At 40.9% G+C, this 20202-nt stretch overlaps 1 protein-coding gene across 8 annotated transcripts in view; it reads right to left on the reverse strand.

Annotated features, from left to right (window-relative positions):
* rims2b (regulating synaptic membrane exocytosis 2b) overlaps window positions 1-20202 on the reverse strand; it is a 151009-nt gene that overhangs the window by 36999 nt on the left and 93808 nt on the right. For 5 of the 8 annotated variants that reach the window (XM_072675652.1, XM_072675648.1, XM_072675646.1 and 2 more), the window contains 6 exons: window positions 17005-17184; window positions 14692-14801; window positions 12565-12597; window positions 7911-7958; window positions 7120-7155; window positions 1673-1695 (listed from right to left, as the gene is read on the reverse strand). In XM_072675652.1, the coding sequence (XP_072531753.1) occupies window positions 1673-1695; window positions 7120-7155; window positions 7911-7958; window positions 12565-12597; window positions 14692-14801; window positions 17005-17184 (430 nt within the window). The remainder of the gene's footprint in view (window positions 1-1672; window positions 1696-7119; window positions 7156-7910; window positions 7959-12564; window positions 12598-14691; window positions 14802-17004; window positions 17185-20202) is intronic. The other 3 variants (XM_072675653.1, XM_072675649.1, XM_072675650.1) reach the window with 3 other exon arrangements.

The raw sequence follows: 20202 nt of genomic DNA on the forward strand, positions 1-20202 counted from the left end.
TAAGTACAGCTTTGGAAATGGTTTAACTGATGCTGTGTTCGCACTACTTATACTTCACTAGATAAAAACTACTTAGAAAACCCCTAGATAAAAGGCAAATCGCTAGACCCTCAGTTCTGTCTCGGCTGTTATTCGCAAACTGTTCAGATCCGTTGCCTCTAAGACACTCATCAGAGACATCTAGAAGGCAAAATATCTGGAGCTGGCACAAGCTGGGGGGGGGGGGGTGAACTCAGAAGTGAAGAAGAAGCATGGAAGAAGGAAGAAGACAGGGTGGTGGGTGCGTTGAGAGGCGTGAGAGTAGAGGGTTTCTACTTGGAGGAGAAAGGACGACGAGTTGAGACGTGGTCCATCTCCCAAAAAATCATATATGATATAACTCCACGTAATAACTCAAGCTATCAAACAGTGGATCGTGGAGATGAGTGGGTCATTCCTAAGGAAGCTGCATCAATGTCTATTTCTGATTTTAAATAAGAGCTGGGCTTCATATAGTATGTCTCATTGTGGTTCAGTATAGCTGTGATTTCACAAAATATCTGGTGGCTCTCGGGACAAACACTACCTTAGTACTTGGGTCCTGACATGAATTCAAGCATCTAAGAACCCATCTTCCAAGTCTTTTTTATGCTGATTAATGTTACTGTTACTGAGCTCTTTACAGAAAGAACGGCCGCAGCAGTAGTGGTGAATGTAAGAATGGCGTGTGTGAAATATCATTTAAATTCGTCTTTACTGTCATTCTCAGTCACATGAATGTATTTAACATGCGAAGGAGGTGCCAGAATCACTAATCAAGAATCCAATCAAGGAGGTGTTGAATCTGCCGCGTCCTGGCTGAAGGCACTGAAGTCATGATTAAGAGAGAAATCAAAATGAACGATTTATCACTCACTCAAGATGCAGCCCATCAGCTAAGACATGTCTGATATCTGACGCGTGCTTCTTGAGTTTAGAACGGGAGACGTTAGGCTAGTGATGCTTATGAACACTGGACCCGAATTGTCACTAATATCATCTCTGAAAGTCTCAGACCCAAAACATGCATGTATTTGCTTCAAAAATCCATTTAAAAGCTACATAAACAAAGCTAAAAAATCATAAAATGAGATGAGAGTGGTGACGGTGTCTAAGTCCGGCATTTGTAAGCAGCACTAGCTTCGCATCTTCTGTTGATCACGTTCATCTGATTCTTCACTCAAGTATTACTTTAACCCCTGGTAACCCTTAGAAGAAAAAGCTACTGTACAGCTGGCACTGCGTCCCAGTTCTGTTGAGTGTGTCAGTTTCTTTTCCACTGATGACACAGAGCAGGAGCCTGGATCCAGACATGCTTATAAACTCACTGTAAATATGACCACCACGGTTTACCCTACTCTAATAATAGATCAGGCTGGACGTTCTGTGCACTGCACTGTTCTTGTAAATTCTTAATAAGCAACCTGGACTGTGTTAACACGCTGAGTTTGATTGACTTCAATGTAAGTGACGTAAACTGAGCTTATGCTGGAACTATGCTGAGGAATCAGAAGTGCTTGGTCAAGAAATTGTTTGAGATTTGTTCAATATCAAACATTTTGAATGTTGTGCATTTTGAATCAGCAAAACATTTCTGTAAGAAATAAAATCTGAAAAACAAATGAATATGAAATGCAGTCCAGAGAGTACGTACCCTAGACGGATCCTTCAAAGAACCTGCAGAAAGAGAGAGACACAGTTGAGTAAAGGCAGTGGATATGGCTTTCCTAACAGTGCATTAAGGAATCGGGTCACATTTATAAAAAAAATAAATAAATAATAAAAAAATGCATGTCAACAGAAAAGAAAAAAAAATGCTTAGACAGCAAACAAGCCCACTGAGGGTTTACAGAACAAACAATGCAATGGGCTCTTATTATTAACTTATTATATTTATTATTAAGAAATCACATTTTTGTCCAAGTTACACGCCAGGACCTGTAACACTACCGTCAGCTGTGAAGGAGCTTAATACTGTAAAATAACTGTACTAACATCATAAAAAGCAAGTAAATCATGGGACTAGGGCGTAGTACAGGATTCCAGGATTCCCAGCTTCACAGAAGGTCTTAAGAATTTTTTTTGGATGAGCTATTTCTTACTTTTACAATAACTTTTAAGAAGTAAAACATACGTTCTAAAATGTCATCAACCTTCCAATCGCCTCTCACTTGTAGTTGAGAAGGTAAGGATCAGATTATAAAGTTGAATAATATAATAAATAAATAAATAATGTCTACATAAGAAATATGATGGCTTACTGTTCTATGTTGCAAATGGCTACATCAGAAAATTTATGTTTTTAAAAGTTTAAGAAAACAGCAAAAACAAAACAAAATCTTTCTTCAGACAATATCTAAGAACTCAACTTAAGCTTTTTTGAGATATTGCATTTAAAAACACTGGGTCTTATTTACGGTGGCTGGGAAGTGCGTTTGTAAAACCGGTTTGATCGCTTGTAAAAGTGTTTTGGGCTGGTGAAAGTGTTTCCACCATTTGTAAAAGTGTTTCGTCATTTGTTAGTGTTTCGGCCGTTTGTAAAAGTGTTTCAGTCATTTGTAAAAGTGCTTCGGCCGTTTGTTAAAGTGTTTCAGGCTGGTAAAAGTGTTTCGGCCGTTTGTAAAAGTGTTTCGGGCTAATAAAAGTGTTTTGGTCGTTTGTAAAAGTGTTTCAGGCTGGTAAAAGTGTTTTGGCCGTTTGTTTTGCAATGGGATACAATGGGATTCATCATTATAAGAGCAGAGCTGTGAACAATTCTGTGCTTTAAGGACACATCATGACTCTGACGTAGAGAAATTATGAATAATTTCTTCATAATTTCTCTACGCTTATGAGCCCATGCTTATGACCTTCTTAGTGTCTTGGAGAATCTTAAGATTCTCCAAATCTGGCCCCTGTTCTTGGAAGGATGGTGTCATGCACAGTTTGCTGATATCCCTTTTCAAACACTTGGCAAGTAACAGAGGAGTTAAACGAGGTGAGTGTGAGCAGGCAAACCACCGAACTGTGTTGGACACCAGCCCTGCAGGCCTACAATGTGAGAACCCTGGGGTAGTGGGAGCTTGTGAAAGCAGAGAGGAACTTCAACTGGCTGGATACAGAACCGATGTTCTAAAGAGTCTAAGATAACAATTTATTACTAAACATCAGCATCTTTCTAATCAAAGCTTATCGATTCAAGCAATGTCAGACCACTGCATAACTGAATAACATACGTACATGCGGTACCCACTCTCCTCCTGTCCTACATATTCCCTTCATAACAGCTGCACGAGTTTTCTAAGGCACTTTAACTTCTACCTCCATTACCATAGAAACCAACCAGCAAAGGCGTGAGGTGAAAGCAGACAGAGTTGAGCTTTCTGAAGCCAGTTCCACTTTAATCATCCTGTTCCGTTTAACTCAATCAATAAACGAACTGCCTTGGATTCTTCAGATGCTCTGTCAGATGCAAGATCACAGTGCTACACCCAGGAGTGTGATATAACACATAAAGGCCTTTACACTTATTTTTTCAGCCAATAGGTCTGAGGTTTCTTTGCCATTACCTGTGTGGAAGTTTCTGCATACCATGTCCCATTCGTCACATAACACACACACACACACAAATATTCCAAGAGCTTTCATCAAGGACTGCAGACACAAGGAACCTGGACAATACCTGCATCTCCATTCTCTGTCACTGCCTCTACTGCCACAGTAGAGATGGTGGTGAAGATGAGACATGAAATGAGGGCAAAACAAAGACAAAAACACACACTTAAGCAGCAACACAGCTAAAAACAGGGCTCTGAACCGGGTCAAGAAACGAGGACTCAGAAATGGAAACGAATGGTATTTTGCTGGGGATCTTGGTTAATAACAATGGGCCTCATTCACTGGTATGACATTCAGAAGATATTACATTACATATATATCCTATATATCCCATATTACATTACATAGTATTACATCTTCAGAAGATGCTGATGAATGAGGCCTAAAATGAATTTATTCAGTGTGATCCACTCGCAAATTATGCATGGTTTACCTCATGTTTCTGCAACAACATCACATCTGGATTATTTAATTATGCAAATTATTGTGTCATTTCCTAGGTAGCTTAATACAGCTACCTGTATAAAGTTTGGGCACCCCACTCAACATTTCTGTTACTGTGGACAGTTAAGGCAGTAACAGATGGCCTAATTTCCAAAAGACATATAGCTAAAGATGACAAAACCTTCAGCTTGCATCTCTTGAGGGAGACTTTTGTGGATTTTTCATAATTCTGTACCCCAAACAGTGTAAAGTTTGCTTCCAGAATTAGTTCTGTTCATGCTTAGATGAAGGTCCCGTTTAGACCACTCCAGGGTCTGCTAAATCTTCCTCTCTGAGCGTTTTCTTGGTCTTGAGGAACACTCACTTGGTTTCCAACACTCCTGTTAACTGTCATTTAATAATTAGATTACAAAATGGGGAAACGGCTAACCGCTAGCTACCCGCTACCTCTGTAGGCAACAATTATTTTCATGGTGCCGGTGCTAGGCAGATGCTTATAGGAGCCCATGGCTTGAGGAGAAATTTGCATCCCCTGGCCTTTCCTAACCTAGACTGTGAACTAGCCTAACAAGCTAAGTAGGGGCTGAAGCTTTACATTGCAAAAAGCTACCCGAGAGCTGAAATGGTGCCCAAACTTTTGGCCTTTTTTTGTTGAGGTTAAAAGACAAATACAACAATAGTTCAAATATTAGTTCTGCTCGAGTCGACAGAATCTATTATTCCATTTCTGAGCCCTGGTGATGAGAAACGCACCCCAAACCCCCCCCCCCCAAAAAAAAACAACGCATGCATGTTAACTGCACTCCCCACTCCATGACAGCTAAACACACTGTATGTCCAGACTACGCTTCAGAGAGATGCCAGAGGAAAGCACTATAGCGGAAAAGGCTTTGAAAGCACAGCAGCATTGAAACAGAACTGTAGTCACTAACATGGGAGCCTCCAAAACACGGGAGTCTCTACCCCAGACTGCCATCTAGCAGCCCAGGCGAATGACAAACACTCCATTAGTGCTCACTAATGTGGCTCTCTACAGCAGGGAGGAAGCGGTTAGTGTGTGTTTTTTTCCACATGGTCACAACACTGCATGTGTCATTAGTGGGAGATGGGCCACGTCGGGTAACGTCTCTGTGTGCTCCAGTCACTCCTGCTCCTCTGCTCATCTTCCTTCCTTAATTAGGCCCCTTCTGTTGCAGTGTGATTCCTTCCTGCCCTGCCCATGTAGGGAGTGAGGGAGTGAGCAGGTTCTCTTAGTAAGTAAGCACATATGAACAGACCTATTGTCTGTCACCTGTCTGTGGTGTCGATGGGATTCAAACTTACGATCTCCTGTCTCTTGACAAGCAGGCAGTTAGACAGTTGTGCCACTCTAGAGCTGTGAATCCTAGCCCTACGGTCTAACTGCCTGCTCATCGGTTGGCACATGAGTCAACGGTCCTGAGCACGAATATCCAGCCCTGAGAGCTAATAATAACCACACTCTGCACACATCGAGTCTTACTGTGTCAGAGGACGTTCGCGAAGACAGCAACACTTGTGAGACACTGAACTACCACCCATTAATACAGTATCTGGACGACAGCAGTGCTGGGGTCAGAAACCAACCAACGATGAATGGGGTAGCGGGGGGCAGAGCACAGTGCAGTGGGAGCAGCAGCGGCTGCATGTTCCTCTTAGTAACTGCATAGATAAGAGGACAACAACTAATAGTTGGAGTGCAATCTGGATCTGGGCCCAGACGCTGTCCAGCATATATAACCGCTGAAGTATTGAGAACTATTTCATTTTGACGGAGCGTTTATTTTTCCCGGCGTAACTTCTCTAGCCTTTATGGTACGGTACAGGTTTAGTGGCCCAGGAAACTCACAGACCAACTGCATAATGATGACATGCAGGGAAGAGCTGAGAAAATGGTAGGAGGGGAAAGCAGAGCAGTCGGGGGAAGTTAATTCAGATGGCGTGCTCTAGAAAAAAAAAGTGGAGCGAAAACCTGAGCAAGAATGGACTGACTTGTACATGTTTATTCTTCCCCTGGGCAGCTCTACACCAGTATGGCTCATATGTTTTGAGATCCATGCCGGTTATTAAAGCAGTGATGTCAAGCTAAATATCCAGGGTCCTCATATTTGCTGAGAATTGGGACAAATTGGTGCATTTCTTACATATTTTAAACATTCCTTTCATTGTTTTCATCTCTTACAGTTTCGAAATAACAAAAAAAGTAAAAAGTTCGGACATCATGCTATGTCCGTACATAGTTCGACCTCCTTTGGCAAGCATCACAGTTTGTAAATGCTTCCTTGTCTGGCCAGATTTTCATCCTTGCAAAAAGCTTCTAGTTCTGTGAATTTCTTGGGGCGTCTTGCTGCACAGCCTCTTTTGAGCTCTATCCGCCGATTTACGATGAAGTTTCGGTCATGAGACTTGCGAGGGCCATGGCAAAACCTTCAGCTTGCACCTCTTAAGGTAGTCCACTGAAGATTGTGTGGTGTGTTCATGACAATTACCCTACAGTAGAAGCCTTTTTTTTTCGAAAACTCCTAATGCTGAACTTGTTGGTGAGAATCCAGCGAAGGTATCATTATGCGTCCTGGAAATCAGCTAATCTTCTACTCACTCAGCTATTCACGGCAACAAAGGGGTGCCCAAACTTTTGCATGCCACGGTATATTAAATGAATGGGTTAAGCGACCTTAATCCACAGATCTTCTGTGAGCGCTGTGCAAGGTGGCCTGCCAAAGATGCTAAAGGTGTAAAGTGTGCAGCCCGACTTCAGCCTGCACTGCTATGAATGCTTTCGAAAGGTGTTTTTTCACAACACCTTTTGGCAGTGTTAATAATTGACTGCATTAATGAGTTTATGATGCGTTCATTTTTGACAGCCCTAACAACGTAATCACACTGGAGCTCTAGTGAATCTGAGACTACAGCGATACACTGCAGGAGACACACTAAAGCACAGCACTGCACAGCACTAAAGAGACTGAAAGAGACACAGCACAGGCAAACTGGGCTCACTAACAGGCCCTAGGGGCCAAAGCTTGGGTTCCGATTCCATACCAGAGGCTTTCTTCTGCTGGTCTTCCCACGTCACTTCTGATGTTCCAACACAAAAAGAAACAGTGGGACACATGAAACACTCCTCTTAAAAATACAGGCTCTTTGAGCGACGCCACAGTAGAATCCACTTTTGGTTCCATACAGAACCATGTTTGCAATGCAGACATATGAATGTCAATCTCTTGAAAGTGTGGCTCTTCTATAGCGTCTCTCAAAGGACCATTTGAAGCACCTTTCTTTATAAGAGTGTAACGTGTTCTGCAGATGCTGATGCTACCAGTACGGTCATGCCAAAACTTTAACATCACCAGTCATCACTCCAAATCACATTAGCATGTCACACCTTGCCTGCTACCTACTATGAAAGCACCAGCAAAGACAAAGACAGCAAACAACACTTCTGGCCTATCCTAACTCACAGTAGTCTTTTTTTTTTGTAACCGTGGCGCCCTCTTCTGGTCAATGATGGTAAACAGTCTGTGCTCATTGAACTCATCTAAATTTTAGACTGAAACAAATGACCACATTTAAAAACGACCACCCCCACCCTTCCCCAACATTACCACCTGTAACGCACTTCTGAGCATAACTTGATCAATAATCCATCCTATTTACTGAACTAACGGCTATATTTCTAGTGACAGCTGTGTAAAACAACTGTATCGCATAGTATGAAGCAAATTCAAGAACACAAGTCCTTTATTACGCTGTTTCTTAATAAGAGCAGAGAATCACACCACTATGTCACACACACACACACACACAAGCACACGCGGGGTTTGTTCACTTGCCTTTCCTCCCATTGACAGGTGGGGGAGCCACAGGCTTCTCCTCAGTTTCTTATGGTGTTCAAAACAACGCACACACAGACACAGTCAAGTGTTAGGCAAGAAATGGTGTGTTACGGTGACACAGTATGGAAAGCACAGAACTCAGATAAAGGCCATTAACCACACATAGACTCAAATTCACACATAAGGGAAGAAAAAAATGCTAATAAATTTATTCAAATTCCAAATACACTGTTTTTTAAAAGTATTGGGACACCATTTACCGTGACTGTCTACTGTCCAGGGAATTGTAGGGCATTGCTAATTATTTAAATGCATTTACCACTGCAGGATGTTGGACGGATGATCACCACCCCACCTCATCCCCAACTCCCCAACACATCCCAAAAGTATTAGATGGAGCACCATCATCATTCCAGAGAACACGGTTCCACTGCTCCACAGCTCAAAGCTGGGGCAACAGGTTCACGTTTATCTGGTCCAGCAAGAGTCCTATTCCCCTGGCAGTACTTCTCTACGGAGACTAGACAAGCTGCACTTGTGTGCATTTGCACATCTGTGTCAATGATGGGTGCAACTCAAAGTAGATCAATGCATTCATTAGAAGGGGTGTCCACAAACTTTTTTTCTTTTTTTTTTGTAATATCAGTGTAATGTCTCCTGAATCCGCAAGTAACAAGCAAAAACTTTTTTTTTTCTTCATAAAAATGCCTTTTTTTCAAACACAGTTCTTTGAGAGATGCTATAGAGAAACCCCTTTTGGGTTTAATATAGAACCATGTTTGTAATAGAGATGTGGAATTGTGAAAAACCTTTAAAATGGTAAAGAACCCTTACATCAAGAGACCCAAAAAGGGGTTCTTCTTTAACATCTCTTAAAGAATCTTTTGTAACATCTCGATTTTTAAGAATGTAAGTGACTGTCTTGTTACCATACCCATCTTATTCCACCACGCCTACTTACGCCTACTTACGGCCATATCGTATTCATAGTGAATGCAGTCTAAAGTAGGCTACTGCTGTGGACACTGGTCATCAAGTGGCTAGCAATGCTAACCCAACAGTCCAATAGGCTATTTAACATTATTTAGAGCAAACTAACTAGCCCGAAGATTGAAGCTGCTGTGGGGCGCCATATTCTAACGAGAATTCGACCTGCATCTATGGTTGAAGGTGCTCCATTGAAAACATCCACCCGAATGTTCATACATCTGGTCTTACGGCCTTATGGAGGGGAAATCAACACCAAAACATCCTTACCCAGAGGAATGGCTTCATTTTGAAGCTCTGGTGAAGTGGACACGTCAGGTGATTGTCATGCATCATACTACTCACAAGCACTCAGTTAGCATAAGGGCTAATCTAAGTTACCCGACTTGCAAAGACCCGGCATGTCTTCTTCACTGTAGCTTTATTAGCCATTCCTCCTGGTAAAGATGTTCTGGTGATGCCTGGGTAGATTTAGCGCCTTCAACCACAGACGATGGAAGGTGGAGGATATCTGAGCATATCACACTGTTCAGGATGACTTTTTTAAAGACTCCCTTTAACTTCCTTATGACTTAAATGTGTTAATATTATTATTTAATTGGTATTTATTCTTATTTTTCTTCTTTTTTTAAAAATTGAATTCGATAAATACGCACATTTTTTTAAACATCATTTCTCTACTCTACTTCGATGAAGCCACTTCAAAGTGACACACCTGGCACAGGAGGCTGTGGAGCTGGAGGAGGGGCTGGTGCTGGTGCAGTGGCAGATGCTGGTGCTGGTTCGGGGGAAGGGGCAGGTGCAGGTGCGAGTGTGGTTGAAGCAGGGGTGGGTACAGGTGGTGGAGGGGCAGGGGCTGGTGCAGGTGGTGCAGGGGTGTGGTTAGGGACAGGTGCTGATGTAAGGGGTGGGGCATGTGCAGGAGGCTCCGGCCCTGTTGGAGTTGTGATGATGAAGGACAGAGGAAGTTGAGAGCAGACAATGAAAAGACAAAAACACAAAGAAAAAGGGGATGATGAGACAAACAACATAATGACATGCATGAGATGATGTATATTTTGCCAGTGTGTCCCAACACAGATTACTAGTTTTTACATAAAACTTTTTAATATGTATAGACCATTAAATACCGTATTTAATATTTACTGATGCGTTAAATGGTAATCACAGTCTTTCTACGAGACGGCTATGGTAGGTTTTCCATTACCAGTGACAGGTTGTGCGACGGGTGGAGGTGCTTCACACAGTAATGAAAGCAAAAGATGAACAGGAAGGGCAAAGGAAAGAAGGTGATACAGTTATACACAAGAAAGTGACGTGAGTGGAAATGAAAGAGAAGCAATATGTCAACAGGCAAATGACGCTACCCAGCTAGCCAGTGCTATCCTTCTTCATGTTATCGCGCACAGTTCTGTTATCTATTCTAAGCACTATTCTATTTTGTTGTCTAGTTGTCTACTTTATATGATATTAGCATCAAGTGGCATCATAATTGTAGCAGCAGAAACATAATCATCTAAAGACTATAAAACTATACTGCTAAAGCACACTAATAAACCCGCAGATTTATTTCAGATTCTTAATTTGATGCATGTTGAAATCAAATAAATACATTTCATACAATAAACCCTTTAATTAATATATCATCTAACTCTAAGAGCAGAAACATCTAAGAGCAGAAACTGTACTATAGTGAAAGTATGGATACTGTACCACAATCTAACTCAATTAAAAGAGCAGAAACTGTACTATAGTGAAAGTGTGGGTACTGTACCACAATCTAACTCAATTAAAAGATCAGAAACTGTACTATAGTGAAAGTATGGGTACTGTACCTCAATCTAACTCAATTAAAAGAGCAGAAACTGTACTATAGTGAAAATATGGGTACTGTACCTCAATCTAACTCAATTAAAAGAGCAGAAACTGTACTATAGTGAAAGTATGGATACTGTATCAAAATAAATCAATACAAAGAGCAGAAACTGTCTTGCTTAAAGTACATATTAAAAAAATAATAATATGAAGACTCCCTTAGTATGTGTAGTCAAGATTCTGAAATAAACTGACAGTGCTGTTTTTAGTTAATCACAGCATTTGTTTGTTTACCATACTTTCTTATGCAAAAGTTTGGGCAACAAAAACGTGTTGATGATTGAACTGTAAAAAAAATAACAAATCCTCTATAGGAAACGTAAAATGGCACTGATCTGCACATTTTGAACACAATTTGAATTGTTTTACTGAATTTAACATATTGGAAAATAAACAGTAACATTCATTCAACAAAATAAATGTGTATTAAAATGTGCAGAAATGTGTTTTCTATTCAAGATCATCAAGAAAATCAAGAATAGCAATTTGACCAGAGGTGCCCAAATCTTTGCATATTTCCTCAGCGGTATTACCAGCAGCTGTTTGTGTAAATGGGGGCGGGGCAGGGGGTGGAGCAGCAGACAGAGGCACGGATCCTGCTACTGCGTCGATGGTAAACGAGTGGCCGATCAAAAGGAAGGAAAACAAAACAGTTACCCCCTAACATGCTTGGCTAAACAGCCACATCTATCTCACAACAACCATCTCGCAAAAAGTGAACCCAATAGGTCACTGCCCTCAAAACACACCCAGTGAACGCTTGCTTGAGAAAAACACAGCTGTAGGTGACGACAAAAACAGGTCGCCACACTAAGCTTTATGCATTTACTCAGAAATCTGCTCATTAGTAGCTGAATCAGAGGTTTCTAAATACACTCCAAAAAAAGAAAAATGGGCTACAAATGGTGTATTGAATGATGCCATAGAGGAACCACTCAGGTACAAGCACAAAAGTGGTTGTTCTATGGCATCGCCCTAAGAACCCTTTGCAGCACCTTAATTTTTACGAGTGTAGGAGTGGGAAAAATAATAGTACGTTCTTCGATGAATTGCATAGCCTTCCTGGAAACTGCAGCAACTCTCCAAAGACCATAAGGTGCTTAGAGATTCCATCCATATTTTACACTGCAATGGCACAGGAGCAAGCAACACACATCAACGAGGGGGATGATGACTAATATACAACATTAAAAACTATTAGTTATGAAGATATTTATCCATAAACAGACACTTAACAGCTGAAACACCCAATCCAGACACAGGAAGAGTCTACAAACGGGAGAGATACAGGTCTTGCACATTGAAGGCCAAAGCCCGTATAAACACACAGACTAACTGGACACAAGCACACGCACACAGGCTACACACAGGCTACTTGTGATAAGAAAGGCCATGGCCGACACTGCGACGACGCTAAAGCGTGGACTAACAGTTAGCTACACTGTAAAAAAAGTGGTCTGTCCATTCAACCCACTTCATTACTTCATGTGGCCACAAGCAACCGCACTGGGTTTATTCAACAAAGTTCATTTAGGTTAAATAAGCCCGGTTCAATTGCCCCAATGACCACACAATTTATTTTTTTTTAGGCCGAATGGACAAACCGCCCTTTGCAACGTAAGCTAAACAAGAAGCAGAAGCCAGAAAACTGACAAGACTGGCGACAAGCACAGGTCATAATCTAACACACTCAAGCTTATGAGGTTCTCCTAACACAGACGAGGCCTGTATGAGCTGCAGGAGTTCACACTGAGACACAGCTAGCACACGCAGGCCAGCGGTTACACACCTTCATAAGGCTCTGGCACTCCCTCTCCACCATCTGGGAAAAGAGTGGGGTTGAAGAACAAAGCATGCACCACATTAACAGCCCTATATTGTATCAATGCATTATTAAAAAAGAAAAAATCTGTGGACCCGTCGGTTTACATGAGCATCCTGGCTTGAAACCTGCATTTAGAAAAGAATGGGCATGCATCCGCCTCCTCCACTTCAAGGGACAATATTATGCATAGACAGTACCAGTCAAAAGTACTCATAAAGACTTCTGTTTACTTCTGTTCTTTAATTCTGTTCATTTTCTAATTCCAAACTCACTTAATACACATGAAGCAGCTTCGAATGGTTCCTTAAGCGATGTCATAGAACCCAGTTCTTCAAATCTGGACCTTGAATCCAGATTCTTGTCCTAGATCAATATAAGTTAAGGGTAAGAGTTGTAATCGTAATTGGTTGGCCAAGGATTACAAAGTCCAGGGCTGTAAACTGGACCTCTTCCGTATAAGAACCAATATGGTTTTAGTAGAGATGTGTGATAGTAAAGAACCTTTTATACTGCTTTTCTTAATGGACCATTCTCTATTACAAACATGGGAACTATCTCTCTCTTTTTACCTTCTCTCTGAGTAAATGGCCACCCAGAACCAACCTGCTGGAAGATTGCCCGCTTAGGTCCCCTCTACCTGCGTCAGACCAGCTGCCACCTACCAGTCCGACCATCAGGCCATCCACCACCACCCATACCAGATCAGTGGCACACCCTCCTACCACTGCTACCTGTTTAATGACCATGTTAAAACCTAAATGGACTCGTAACTATCTGCCACTATTAACTATCTATGCCATGATTACTATATTAAGATTATGATCATAGCAGTTCAACAGTATAGATGGTTTGGTAACTTTTATCAATAATGTTTAAATAGTTCTGACCAGAGAAGGAAGTGTCGGGTCCCCCCTTGTGAATCTTGGTTCCTCCCAAGGTTTCTTCCTCCAGCTCTGAGGGAGTTTTTCCTTGCCACTGTCGCCGTTGGGGGTCTTTGATCCTTCATGTCTTACATTATTTCTTCTTTTTGTCTCTGTCTTTTACTAATTACTAATTATCTAAAGCTGCTTTGTGACGACAACAGTTGTAAAAAGCACTATACAAATAAATTTGACTTGACTTGACTTTAGGGAACCAATAGCGGTGAAGAGTGTACGGCTTGGGGGGGGTAGGGTGGTCATGTTGGGATCCCCAGTGACATAATGTACCCTATTTTCAATTATGATCATGGTTATAGGCTTGCATTTATCAGTCGGAACCTAATATTTTAATGCTTTAGAACAACAGAGACGTTTTTTCAAAGTAGCCCCCCCGGACCCCCTGTACTTCTATATATAGTATCTCTATTTGTCTAACAATCAAGTAAATCAAAGCAATTTCTGACCAAAAACTTTAACCACTGCCACAACAGGCATACAACAGTGCTGCTTCTGCTGTATCTTATAAATGGAAGGATCCATTTATAAGATCCCCCCCCGTTAGCTCTTACATAAGCGACATGTGTCCAATCATTTGACTGGTACTGTATACAACAATCAGCCATACCATCAAAACCACCTGTCTCATATAGTGATGGTCCCCCTTGTGCCACCAAACCAGCTCACAGCCAGCATTAGGCTAGCTCTTCTGTGAGATCGGACCAGACATGCCAGCAATTACTCTCTATGTGCATCAGTAAGCCTTGGACGCCAATAACCCTGACGACTGGTTCACTGATTGTCCATTCTTGGACCATTCCTCAAGCGTCCAACCCAAGGAACTTTAAAAAAGTGCTGCCTGATATGCATATCCCATCCCTTTGAAAAGTGCCACTGCAATGAGATAATCAATGCTATCCACTTCGTGTTAGTGGTTTTACTGTTACGGCTGATCGGTGTATGTGCTACCACAGACCAAGGGCTACAAATAGCTGCTTATCTGAGTGCACTGAGAAAAACGCTAATGCACAATTTACTTGTAGATTCAAATGAATGCATTATTTCCATTATTTCCAAATAAGATCAAAAAATGGCCTTGTTGATGTATTACACTGCATCCATATGGAAAGCGCAGAGCATCACTTATTTCAGTGTAAGACTCATATCTACTTACTTCTGTCCATAGACCCCTTCGGAGGGACCTGCGGAAGCTGTCGTCCTCTCCGCCCGGAAACAGGGGTACTTGTGGGACTGGTTTGGACTGACCCGGTGCGGGGGTTCGCCCTGAAGGACACATGAGGGGTTAATAATAGCAGAAAAAAACAAAACAAAAACAAACAGCAAATCACAGCAGTGGTGGCACAGCATAGCAGTTGAAACTGAGGGGGGAGATCGACAGGTACAACGAATGTTTATGAAAGCATTAAAGGCATTTAATAATTGAAACAATTAACACCTACTAATGTAATACATAGCAAACATTCTGTACAAAGAGACGTTATAAACTGTATCAAATGCAAATCAATCCAGTCAATATTTGGCACAGTTTCATCACGTATTATTTACCACATAGGTTAGAAAAGAACACAAACACAAACATGGCTTTTGTGCTTTAACTGAATCACGATGAAACACATCAAAAGAATATGATCTCACCACAGATCTAACTCCGCATATTTAACCGTATCAGTGCATGCGATTCCAGTGGTAAATATGTCGTAGTCATGTGCATTTTAGCTGCCGAACCAAAGTTGCGAGCTAAAAAAATGCACATTAACCAAACAATAAACGATCTTCATAGCACCTTCTGAGCTTTAGGTGACTTTTGCTGGTCCGATTCATGAGGAAGACATAAAAAGAATGAGTAAATACGCTCACATGATATTATATCTGTCTATTAATAATGTTTAAACGTTTGATCTTCACTTGAACAATATTGAGAGATGGAGGTAATTTAACTTTAATATAAATGTGTTACAACTGAAAATATCTATATCAGCTGCAGATGATTGGAACATGGCTGAACGAGTCCAAGACTCATTTAAACCAGATGCAAATCTGATCAGTTCAGGAGGTGGTCCGATACCCCTCTGTTATAGCCACGTTATAGCAGTGTAAGACACATTCCCCAAACAAAACTCCTCCCAGTACAACCCAAACACCAGTAATAATTGTAGCGCAACAAGCAAATTTGCATTTTCTGCCCCCCCTCACAGCGATCAGATTTTAGTCTGATCAACCTAAGACACATTTGACTGCTTAAGTAACTTAAGTAAATGCATATGGTTACAATCTTACATACTGGATACAATCCAAATACCAGTCACATGAAGTGACCAGGTGTAAACAGGGTCTCGGTTTGGTTTGCTCTTGGTTATTGAAGTGAGTGGTGTCGTCGTGATGAGATCCAAAGAGGCCAAAGAAGCTTGTAGATGCAGAGGAGTGTGGGAGAGGATTTTTAAAAAGACTAGGGGAGAGCATTTACCACAGCAGCCATCAAGGCCAGGTGATGGATGTTCTTTTACATATGTATTGTATGTATTGACCTGCAGGTCAAAGAGGGCCACAGGGGTGCTTTATGAGGGTCTATAACCTGGTGGGACGCTGACACTGGACAATTACAGAATAAACTTCTCCCTACATCTCTAATCCCCTAACTCTCTAGTCCCCTAGCCACTCAGAGGCTGATAGACGGTTACAAACTAAAGCCATTTCTTCAGCCTTATGTGTTTAGCTATTCCTATTACCTTCACCTCTCAAACACTGTTAGAATGAAAATGTTGCTGTATATTTATATATATATACCTTCAAAAGGTTTTCGTGGGGTGTCCTCATTTTTGCACATGCTGTACATATTCTCTAGCAATTCTATAAGTGAAGAACTATGGGCACGTTTCAAGGCAACACATACTCGTCTCCCCATATGACTATAATTTGCCGTTCCCTCTTATCTCAAAAGGTATTATGAAGTCAGTAACAGGAGCAATATCGAGAGTGCCACAGCTTGGGGGATGGCTGCATAATAAGCTGCAAGGAGAGTGAGAAGCTGTGCATGACGTCCTTCAGCCACCGGAGTGCAACTAAAATTGGGATACTGTCAAACGACAAACAATAATGTTAGTAAAGTCAAATCAAGACAAAAACAAACCAAAACAAGTCCCAACAGAACAGAGGATGCCAGGTTCACACCATTATATTCCCAAAGAATATAAGTAGTGTGTCTGTCTTGAATCGGAAAACACAAAACAAACAAACAAACAAAAAAAAAGTACATAACCAGACGTTAGTAGCAACTACCACCACTACGCTTCTACTCTACAAATGCAGACAAATCAAAAGGCAGCACTGTTGAAAACAGAGGTTAAATAAATCCAAAAAAGTAAGGAGGAAGAGGAGGAGGAGGAGGAGGAGGAGGGGAGGGACGGGCATTCGAAAAAAGTGAGAGTTGAATGGGTTCGGGTTAGTCGCTGTGATTGGTCAGGATCACCTCGTTAAGGCAGGAGAGGGAGGGGCTGATCTCCCGGAGTGTAAAGACGGCATGGACCTCATGTAGCCAGATTCTGGACGCTCGGACGAGCGCGAGCGGGTGTAGACCGGTCTCTCCATCATGGCTCGCTGGTCAGCTGACCTGGACCTGTAATGTCTGACCACCATGCCTCGGCTATACCTGCGGAAGGTTAGTCAAGGGAGGACTGTTCATAACCCTTTAAGGCCACCGGCATATTGAGCCTTCACGTGATGAAAGCCTAGCTCCTGCAAAAGGTTAAGGGTGTAACGATTTCAATGCAAACAACAAAAGACATCATGATGGAAAAAAAACACCAGCCATCAAAACACTGAGTAAAGTCTAGGGCCTAAATGGCCTAAAGCAAATGTTTGGGCGCCCTGCAGTTTGGTCAGTACTTAGTAACACCCTCTTCTGCATGTATTTAGACGTTCAAAAAGGTTTTCTTCATGTTTGTGCAGGGATCGCTGCACAGTAGAACAGTGCATCACCACTCCAGAGTCAAACAGGGGGTTCGATTTGATTAGAAATCCTACAAGAACGTCTCTCTCAGAATCTTTCCTGGTCTTCCAAACTTCAATTTGGCCTCCATACTTCCTGTTAACTGCCATTGTTTTTGTAACCTGACAGTACCTGGGAAACTTGCAATACCCTTCTCCTTCTTTTGGGCATCGATTGGTTTAATATTCAGAGTGCTAGCTGCTCTGGATAAGAGCGTCTGCTACATGCCTTAAATGTAATGTAAATGCTAGGCAGCTGCTTAGAGGAGTTCAGCCACCGGATTTGAGATTTGAGGAGCCTGAGCATTCATAAAGCTTTGCAATTTGCAATTTGCATTTGCTTTTTTTAAACTATATCTGTAAACAAGCCACAGCCCTACCAAGCTACTTAAGAATAGGTCCTTGGTAGGAGTTTTCTGAGAGCTTCACTCTCTTGGGGTGCCCCAACATTTCCATGCCATGCTTTTTTTACACTTATACAAATGTATAAGACATTTATAAATGTACCGGACACAAACTGTTCAAAGTTTATGAAGAAAAGTATGAAAAAAAAGTAAATTACAAAAGTTTCATCTTTAACTTTGTGTGATAACTAAAATTCTGACCAGGGATGCCCAAACATTTGCTTGCTATTATATAAAAAAGTACGTTTCTATAAAAATTCACAATAAATCCAACTGAATTTTGACATTCATAATCAAAAAATGTAATGAATGCGTATCGTTACACCCCTAGTAAAACGTTCATCTGAAAACGGAAAGGACACACAAGCTAAAACTACATGTTGAACAGTCCTCCAGGTATGCCACTCTGCATGGATGTGGCACACTACAGTTTATTTTCAGACTCTTTCAAAATACAAAGAAACAAAAAAAGAACAGAAAGGCAAAAGGAACCAACAAAGCAAAAAAATAAATAAAAAAAGGGAACTGTTAACATTACCACGTATAGACAAAGCACAGCACCTGTAGAATTCACAGTGAGGAGAAGCAGTCGTGTAAAAACATTAAAATAATGAAGAAAAAAAGCACAAAAAGCAATGTTATTTCTGGATCTACTGTAATACTGCACTCTTCTACTTCACTACTCCTCAACAAGACATCTACACTGGTGCATTACCTCAAATCCTCCTCACAGGGTTCATGGTTAACTGGGAACTCTGGTATATGGTCCTCTCTATGGAAGTATAAGAAATGCTACTGTTAATAGACTCACTGTCTCAGACTACACTAACAACTTGGCAATGAGTGGCAGTAATGTCCTCAAGTGGTGCTCAGAAACCTCCAGCAAGCCAAGATTCTTTTGGACCTCAATAAGAAGTGGTATAAACATCTACTTGGAAGTTTAACAACAAAAAAAAAAGCTGCAGCATCTACTTTCAACTAGAGTCGACACAAAGTCTAAAAGCTAGTAGTTATAATAATACCTTTCTGTATCTGTGGAAGGTTCGATTTCTATCCTGGGACACGTCCTACTGAGACAGATGGAAAGACAGCTTCAGTATGCTTGAGTGTAACTGACAGATGAAGTGCAGAGCATGGTCATGGGATGAATGCTGAGTAGGTTTAGAAGAAGATAAGAGACACGGTACAAGCCAAAAGTGTTGACATGCCTAATCTTTTCCTTCACAACAACAGGAAAGAGATTATTACTATGAAATAACGTATAAAGTTCTCGTAATTAACGTAATTAAGCTTTATTATAGTAGCCATCTAACATAACACAGTCTTGACATGCCTTCAAGTTTGAAGAAGATAAACTGTCTGTTGAAGACTTCTTGTGAAAAAGACATTTATTTAAAAAAAATAATAAATTAATTAAAAATTAGTAATAAATGCTGTTAACTTATTCAGTGATTCATAGATTAAATATATATTATATAAAATATATTGATACAGTATATTTGAAAGATATATTTGGAGGTTTTTAAAAATATTTTTTAGGTTTGTGAGGATCATTTTTTATATTTTTAATATTGCATGACAAACTACACAGTGAAGTGAAAACACGTATTTATTATGAAAAATATCCAATATTATGTTTCAATTCTATGAAAAAGGTGCTATATAAATTATTATTATTATTATTATTGGTATTATAGCTGGTACCCCCTCCACACACATCACTGTAGCTGCAATAACTGTAACCAAAAACTTTCTGTAGTTGTTAATTAGTGTCTCACAATACCCCGGAGAAACGTTGGCCCACCGAAAATGGACGTAAAATAAACCTAATAAACTGAATCTGTGTCCATATGTCAATTAAAATTCTGTAGCATGACCTGAAACCAAATTTTACTGAGCTGAGGCAGTTCTGCAAGCAGGAGAGGGCCCAAATCCCTCTACTGTGTGGTGAGACACTGGTTAGCCACGAAAAGCATATGCACCAACACATGCTCACGTCTTTACTTTAGCACTGAAGCTACAAGGCTGATCCGGCTATACATGAAAGTACAGTACAGTACTGGCATTATATTGCAACTATTTAAAACATGCCTCTGCAACTCCTGAACACAGAGATCCCCATGTTTCGCATAATGTCTATAATTTGTTTAATAATGTTAATAACTTTCTTAATAATGTACATTTATTCAGGCGTCCTCAAACTTTTGGCTGGTACTGTACTGACAGAAATGCATGGATGGAATTTAAAAGGACGTAGGGTTCATGAGGGGTTAAGA

Source organism: Salminus brasiliensis, chromosome 3, assembly GCF_030463535.1.
Source record: "Salminus brasiliensis chromosome 3, fSalBra1.hap2, whole genome shotgun sequence".
Classification (NCBI taxonomy): Eukaryota; Metazoa; Chordata; class Actinopteri; order Characiformes; family Bryconidae; genus Salminus; species Salminus brasiliensis.